Source organism: Terrapene carolina, unplaced genomic scaffold, assembly GCF_002925995.2.
Source record: "Terrapene carolina triunguis isolate 2854851 unplaced genomic scaffold, T_m_triunguis-2.0 Scaffold33911, whole genome shotgun sequence".
NCBI lineage: Eukaryota > Metazoa > Chordata > Testudines > Emydidae > Terrapene > Terrapene triunguis.
The window spans coordinates 13,586,153-13,594,555 of NW_020698262.1; the positions used below are offsets into that span (position 1 = coordinate 13,586,153).

The 8,403-nt window shown below is 58.5% G+C and overlaps 1 protein-coding gene across 1 annotated transcript in view; it reads left to right on the plus strand.

The window, feature by feature from the left end:
• The first annotated feature begins 514 nt into the window (after positions 1-514).
• The window catches only part of LOC113409615 (copine-7-like), a 33,566-nt gene continuing 25,677 nt past the window's right edge, over positions 515-8,403 (plus strand). Inside the window, exon 1 of the mRNA XM_026663743.1 lies at positions 515-688. Within this exon, the coding sequence (XP_026519528.1) occupies positions 515-688 (174 nt within the window). The remainder of the gene's footprint in view (positions 689-8,403) is intronic.

Sequence of the window (8,403 nt, forward strand, 5' to 3'; positions counted from 1 at the left end):
GGGGCCAGTGCTGAGCAGGGCACTGCCTGGAGGTAGAACAACACATCCTCACTCGTCAATATCTGGAGGGAAATAAACCCTAATTGGCTTCATTTGGCAGCTGGCTGGGCCGGCTCTGGAGGTGGTAGCGCCTCCTGCAGGCCACAGTCATGAGGTGCAGGTTTCAGAGACTCCAGTGACGGCGAGCAACAAATCGGAAGCCACCGGCTAACTGGGGCTGGCCCCTCCTCACCTGAGCTCCTTCTCTGCCACAGGGCTCGGTGCCCAGCCCGACTCCCAGCCCGTCTAGCGGGAGAGTCCCTGGCGTTTGTCCCGAGAGGCTGCGCTCCTCTGGGCTGGAACGAGCCCTCGTCCCATAACTCTTCCCGGGGCTGCCTTGGGCCCCGTCTCCACCCATCACAGCCCCGGATGCTCTTTGCCCCCAAATCCAGATCTTAACTCCACGTTCTTCTGCCTGTCCGTCCCACCACCGACTCCTCCGAGCAAGGACCCTGCCCAGCCCGCCGCCGCCAGGATGAACGAGCTCCCGGACCTGGCGTCCCAGTCCTCCTTGGGGGTGGTCTCTGCCACCTGCGTCTCCAAAGTGGAGCTGCGGGTCAGCTGCAAACACCTGCTCGACCGGGACACGCTCAACAAGTCGGACCCCTGTGTGGTGCTGCTCATGCAGTCCCAGGGCCAGTGGATGGAGGTAGGTGGGAGGCGCAGGCGGTGGGGCCGAGACGGGGCTGGGTGACCTCTTGGTGTTTGTATTGGGCTGCCTGCATGCACGGTGCTGGCAGGATGGCCCTGCTGGGTGTGCCCAACGGCTCAGGGCAATGCGGGGCTCAGCACCTACCCCAGGGGCTGTAGCCAGGGCTGGGCCAAGGGACTTCTCACCAAACGCTGAACAGGGGGGAGGGGGGACCTGGATGAAAACATGCTTGTTTGGGGCTGCGAATTCCACATTTGAGCCCCCCCCCCCAGTCGCTCTGTGGCCTCGGAACATTTTGTAGACGCCCGGTGTTATGGATCCGTTCGGGTGGGCCCCAGGGCTCGGCCGGCGTCAGGATCCCTGCGCTGCGGGCGGCACATGCACAGGGCTTCTCCCCACGCCGTGCTGCACTGCTGCAAACGCCCAGTGTAGACGCTCCGCACGGGCGTGAGCGACCTGCCCCCGAGCCCGTGCAAACCCTCACACTCCCAGGCACTTGCAGGGTTGTTTGAGTTCCTCCCGCGCCCTGAGCACAAGCAGCTGGGCTTGGGCATCCGAAGTGGTGGAACCGCATGGGCGCAGGGGGAGCTCTGCTTCCCCGTCGCTCCCCCTCCCCACGCAGCTCAGAAGCAGAGCAGGGGGGAGGTTTGCGCTGAGAACAGCTTCCCCGGCTGCTCTTTTCATGGCCATCCCTGCGATGGGGGTTCGGAGTCAGCACAGGGGCGCTTTCGTGGCACGTCCATTTTGACCTGCTCCTGGGGGCCCGATCCTGCGAGTTGCGCTCATCCCGTCCGTGGCCGGGAGCGAGCCCATGTGACCGCCGGGTCCGGGCACAACACACGGACCTGGGAATTGTCCCTGGGATGGCCCCGACTGCAGGTGTATTCAGGGAATTGCTGACAGCCGTCGGGAAAAGGCCGGATTCCCAGAGCTGGTTCTCACGGCCGATTCCCTGGGAGCTGGGGCCGGCGGCGCTGCACAGGCGTGTCTGGGTGTGGAGGGGGGCCATGTGCACACTCCCCCCCCCCCAAAGTGCACTGAGCCCAGGGGGTGGTTAACTAGCCGGTGTTCCAGGTTAGGGACCGTAACACTGCGTCGCCAGAGACACACCGTGACTGCAGTGCCTCGCCCTGGTCGCTCGTCTGCAGGGGACGGCCTCATGCCAGCCCCTCACACCAGGCAGGGACTGGGTCACACACACTGGGTCCCATGGGTGGGCTGTGGCAGCCGGCGAGAGCCCTGCTCGGCCATTCAGCCTGGGGCCACAAAGGGCCTTGTCACAGCCCCGCAAGGCAGGGGGTGCAGAGAGGGAAACTGAGGCACAGAGAGGTCCAGGGCCTTGCCCGGCGTCAGTGACAGAACCAGGAGCCCTGGCTCGCAGGCTCCTGCCCCGGGGCACGAGGCATTGCCGCCTTATGAGCCTGGTTGCAGAGGGAGGGAAGGGAGCGTCAGGCAGACCCTCCCACTCCTCTGATCCCTACTAAGCCCATCCCTTGAGCCCTGCTTAGGCTGGATTTGGTCACACACCTGCCCCATCGCTCTGCGGTGGGACTATTTTTAGCAGCATTGAGGCTTTTTTGCCATCTCTCAGGGCTAGGGGGGCTTAATCGCCGCCTGGCCACGCTGCACTAGGGGCCGGGCTGCGGGGCACACGGGGGCCCCGGCCTGCCTGCACTCACCCCTGCCTGGCAGAGCGAGCAGAGACTGGGGAGGCCGACCCAGTTTCAGCTCCCAGCTCTGAGGCCGGCTCGCTGGGCAGGGGTCTCCAGCCTGTGCCAGGCAGGGTCAGCCTGGATGAGGCTAATGAGCCCCTCTGGCCTAAACAATCGATGCAGGAACCTGTACGTCCCGGCCTTGCTCTGTGCCTCAGTTTCCCCATCGGTCACACAGGCATAGCTCCACCACCCTGCCTCACCACAGAGCCGCTAGGGCGAATGGAGATGCTAATTAACGATGGTTAATGACCTATCATGTGACACGGGGTGAATGTGAGCGATGGAGTCTGGGGGCCTCACCACAGGGAGAGGGTCCAAGTCTGGGGACTTTGCAGTTGGTTTGCCTGGGTCCTGGTGTCCCCCTTTTGCCCCAGCTGATCCCCTCGGGCTGCATCGGGAGCTCCTTGCTCATACTGTACACGGGCAAAACTCCCTGTGGCGGGTGTAGGGTGACCAGATGTCCCGATTTTGTAGGGACAGTCCCGATTTTGGGATCTTTTTCTTATATAGGCTCCTATTACCCCCTACCCCCTGTCCTGATTTTTCACACTTGCTGTCTGGTCACCCTAGGCGGGTGCCTGGGTCCGGCTGTTGTCAGACACCTGCAGTGAGCCCTGCTGGGATGCGGCCATCGCTGGCCTGCCCAGCCCCCAGCCCTAGGGGGGTTCTTTGTGCAAACAACACACAGGGGACACAACCCCTTTAGACAAGGAAATATCACCCAGGCGGCCAGGTCTCCATCCCCCCCAGGGCCCGTTGCATTCTGTGCTGGGAATTACCCGAGCTGCCACCAGCAGGAGATGGGGGACTATGGTGCCGGGGGCACTGAGGCAGCTGGGGATGCAAGGTGCGATGCACACCCTGCTGCCCACAGGCCACAGCCCAGCGCTGGCCAGGGAGGGAGCTGAGCTGAGCCCAGTCCCTGCAGACCCTCCTGCCCACCTTCTCTGTGACCTGCTGGGCTGCATTTGCTGGGTGCCAAGGGGCGGGTGGCATGTTGCTGGACTGGTGCTCCCCCAGCGGGGCCAGGCTGGCGCTAGGTGGTGGTTTGGTTGGGGTTTTGCAGGTTCTCTCGGCAGGCGAGGGAGGCAGCGGGGCTGTGGCTCTCCAGTGCCTGGAGGTGATGGCAGGGGTGGTGCTGTGCTCACCAGGGTTGATCTGGGGTCCGGGCGCTGGGGCTGGCGCTGTCCTGGCAAGGTGCCTTCCCCAGGAAGTTGTCCTGTTGACTCAGAGCTGGCAGGGGGTTGGTGTGTGGGAGGCCGCGCCGTTCCTGGAAGCGGCTCCACTGCGCCTTCTGCCAGCATGGCTCAGCGCATGAGAAAACGCACCCCCAGCCCTTCCTGCTGCACACAGGGACTCGGGCGCCAGCCAACACCCCTGCCCCCCACGGCCCCTGCCATCCCCTCTGGGACAAGGGCCCGACAGCAGCTCTGGGGAGAGACTGGCCTGTGTACCCCACCACCCCGACCCGTGGCCGGGCGCAGGGTCACCCCATCGCACAGCCAGGCTGGCGCCTCCTGGCTTCAGGGATTGCCATTACACCCCTGCCTTCACTTGGTAAATCAAGGGCCAATAAAATGTGAAGTTGGCTAAAAATGACCCCCCCCAAATGACCCTGGCTAGCGGATAGGCCACGCAGCCAGAGCCCGCCAGGCCAGGATCCGCGTGCAGGACGTCGTCTGTAACCACCACCGACGGGCCATGGAGCACACGGCCACGTCTAGTCCTTCTGACAGCTCCTTCTGCTGCGCTTAGACGGGCAGGCCTGGGGGCTCTGCCCCTCGCAGCCCCTATGTGCCGCTTCTGGTGTTTGGCGTTATCTGGGATGGGGTGGGCGGGCGTGCCCTGTCCTCCTGGGATTGGTCCGGGGGGCTTTGTTCCTCCGCTAGGACTTGCCTCAGACCTGGTTGCGACATAGGACAGGTGGTACAGCCGTCACCGTGGATACAGCGTGGTACAGAGGGTGGAGCCGTCACCGTGGGTACAGCGTGGGACAGCGGCGGCGCCATGACCGTGGGTACAGCGGGGGAGGGTGACTGGAGCCGTCACAGTGGGTACAGCGTGGGGCGGGGGGCAGAGCCGTCACCGTGAGTACAGGGGGGACAGGCGGCGGCACCGTCACGGTGGGTACAGCGTGGGACAGGCGGCGGCGCCATCACCGTGGGTATAACACGGGACGGATGTTAGAGCTGTCACCGTGGCAGATTGCTGGCCTCTTTCTGTTTTGAAATCTGAATGCTGAATCTGGAATTTGAATCTGATCTCTGTTGGACATTCTCATCATAATGTGTCTTTTGTGCTAGTTTCCTGATATTAGCTCTTCTGTAGCTACTTCATGATTAATTGTCTTTGGCTCAAGAAGGTGGTTTGGTGTTAGCGGCTGGAAATGTACAAAACACAAAATGTCCAGTAAGTTCATGGAATATGGTGGGCAGGACTTTTTGTTCCAGAACGTGGAAGAAGTAACCCATGCCACAGCCATTTTAGGATTGATTCTGACCAATGGGGAGAGTTGGCTGCGAATCTGAAAGCTGAAGGCAATTTGGGTGAAAATGACCATGAAATGGTCGTTTTTATGAATCTCAGGAAAGGAAGGCGTGAGAGCAGTACAATAAGGACAATGGACTTCAAAAAAGCGCACTTTAACCAACTCAGAGAACGGGTAGGTGAGGTCCCACGGGGAGAATATCTAAGGGATATAGAAGATCAGGAGAGCTGGCAGTTTCTCAAGGAGACAATATTAAAGGCACAACTTCAAACTATCCCAATGCAAAGGAAAGACAGGAGGATTAGTCAGAGGCCAGTATGGCTGTGTCAGGAGTTCTTGAGTGACCTGAAAACCAAAAAAGGATCCTACAAAAAGCGGAAACATGGACAAATTGCTAAGGAGGAGAGGAGCACAAAAGAACAGCACCAGCCTGTAGGGACAACAATCAGAAAGGCTAAGGCACAAAATGAGTTACACCTAGCCAGGGACATAAAATGCAAGAGGAAGCATTTCTTTAACTACCGTAGGAGCAAGAGAAAGACAAAGGAAAGTGGAGGTCCTGTACTTAGCGGGGAAGGAGAGCTAATAACTGATGACATCAAGCAGTCTGAGGTACTTACTGCCTATTTTGTTTCAGTCTTCACTAAAAAGGTTAACGGTGACCAGATTTCAACGAGGGACAGAGGGTCCTGTGGCACCTTTAAGACTAACAGATGTATTGGAGCATAAGCTTTCGTGGGTGAATACCCACTTTGTCAGATATTCAACGTAATTAATATTAAGAACAAGGGGGAAGGAACGCAAGCCAAAATAGGGCAAGAACAGGTTAATGAATATTTAGATAAGTGAGATGGATTCAGGTTGGCAGGGTCGGATGAAATTCACCCTAGGGTACTTCAGGAAGCAATCTGAGAACCGTTACCAATTATCTCCAAGGACTCATGGAGGACAGGAGAGGTCCCAGAGGACAGGAGAAGGGCAAACATAGTACCTAGCTTTAGAAAGGGGAACAAAAAGGACCTGGAGTATTATAGGCTGGTCAACCTAATCTTGATACCTGGAATGATACTGGAACAAATTATTAAGCAATCAGTTTGGAAGCCCCTGGAGGATAACAGGGTTATAAAGAATAGACAGCATGGATTTGTCCAGAACAGATCATGCCAAACCAACCTGATTTCCTTCTTTGCCAGGGTTACTGACCTACAGGATGTGAGGGATGTGACAGTAGATGTGATAGAGCTTGATTTTAGTTAGACTTCTGACACCGCTCTGCATGACATTTTCACAAGGAAACAAGGGAAATGTGCTCTAGATAAAATTACCAGAAGATGGACGCGCACGCAGTTGAAGGATCGCTCTCAAAGAGTAGTTCTCAATGGCTCACTCTCAAACTGGGAGAGGATCCCGCCGGGGTCAGTCCTGCGTCCGGCGCTAGTTCATGTTTTCATTGATCACTCGGATAATGGAGTGGAGAGTATGCGTATCAAGTGTGCAAATGACGTGAAGCTGGGAGGGGCTGCAAGCACTTTGGAGGGCGGGATTAGAATTCAATAAAGAGAAGTGCCAAACACTGCACTTAGGAAGGAAAAGCAAATGTACCATGACGACCTGGGGAATAACGGGCGAGGCAGTGGTGTTGCTGAAAAGGGATGTGGGGTTAAAGCGGATCACACATCCAATCTGAGTCGACAATGTGATGCAGTTGCAAAAAAGGCTCCTATCATTCCGGGGTGTGTTGACCGGCACGTTGTATATAAGACACAGGAGGTCATTGTCCTGCTTGACTTGGCATGGTGAGGCTCCAGCTGGGGTCCTGGGTCCAGGCCTGGGCGCTGCACTTTAGGAAAATGTGGACAAATTAGCGAGAGTCCAGAGGAGAGCAACAAAACTGAGAAAAGGTTTGGAAACCTGCCCTGTGAGGCCAGGTTAAAATACTGGGCGTGTTTAGGTCTGACAAAGCAAACTGAGCGGGGACCTGAGAACAGGCTGCAGATCCGTGCAGGGCTGTTCTAAAGAGGCCGGGGATCCATTGTTCTCTGTGTCCACTGAAGGTAGGAGAAGTGATGGGCTCAATCTGCAGCAAGGAGACAGGTTTGATATTAGGAAAAACGTACGTTGGCGCAAAGGTTTTGGTCTGTGAGCCGGTGACCTGGCGCTCGCAATGAACCCTGGTGCGGCATGGTGCAATATTCTCACAATGGCTCCCTGGAGCCTGCCAGGGCTTTGGTATGGCCTGGCTTTTCTGCTAACCCCTTGCCTGGGCTTAGTGTGGGCTCCACACAGCGCGCTTGGACTGAGAGCTCGAAGAGCCCCTCGTGACTTGTTACTGCTCTTCGGCCACTGGGCCTCCCCTGGAACGATTTTCACCAGGATCCCATTGCCACTTGACATGCTGTGCAGCGTGAGCGGTGTCCCCGGAGAAGAGACGACCCTTTCCACTCGATTCAGACAGATCCGCGCCAGCCTTGCGCCAAGGACCAGCCCCAATGTCCTGTGGCTTCTGTGCTTTCTGCATCTGGTATTGCTTGCCGATGTCCCATTTCCCTCCCCTGGCAGCATTCACGCCTGGCCAGAACGGGTCGTCTCCAGCCCCGCTCTGACGCTTCTCAGCACCCAGGTGGGCTCTGTGGAGCATTTCCAGCCGCGTGTTGTGTGGCATTACGACACAAGGTCCTTTGCAGCGATTTCACCTCAATAGTGCCAGGGCATGCCAGTGCGGGGCCGGGGCTTGCCCTGCTGGCCAGCCAGCTAGAACCAGTCGCTCAACTCCCGTAAGGTTGGGGCCTGTTTCCTGTCCCAGTTGAGCTCGCCGTGTTTTCTGTTGGCACGTGAGTTGTGTTTGCTCTGAACTCCGCCCCACCCACTCCTTGCCTTGAAAGCGCAACCGCGTCCGCTGGAAGATCCAACTTCCTCTGGGGCCCATAGCTCAGAGGACCCCTCCACTCTGCAATGTCATGCAAGCCCTTGGCACGGAGGGGTGTAGCGCCTGGCTACCGAGGGCTTGTGCTCCGTTGCTTCCCCAGCCAAATTCGGCCTCTAAAGTGTAGTCAGCAAAGAGCTGCAAACCACACGAAGGGCCAGGGCCGGGGATGGGCCTGAGCGCAGTCCTGCAGTGTGGAGCCAGTGCTGGGAGCCAGCCCGGGTGAGGGCAGAGGGTCTCCACTCAGCTCCGAGCAGTGCAGCACCCACGGGCCTGGGCCACCTTTCCTTCCCAGTCAGCCCAGCCCCATTCCACACTGGCCCAGGCAGCCCGCTGAGGGAGCCCCTCCTGGCGCCCGCGTGGAGAGGGATTTCTCTAGCTCTGGGGGGCCTCCTCGTTTGGGTGTGTTTCCATCGGTGGCCTGGTGTCCCCTGGTTCAGGTCGTGTTGGGCTCCTTTGTCACCGACACCTGCTTCTCTGCATTTTAAGGCTTTTCCCTGGTCCCTGGTGTGTTGATTATTTTCACCCCAGCTGTGTGTGACAGGGCACGGCAGGAGCACTGCACGGGGGTGAGGGTGACGGGGCG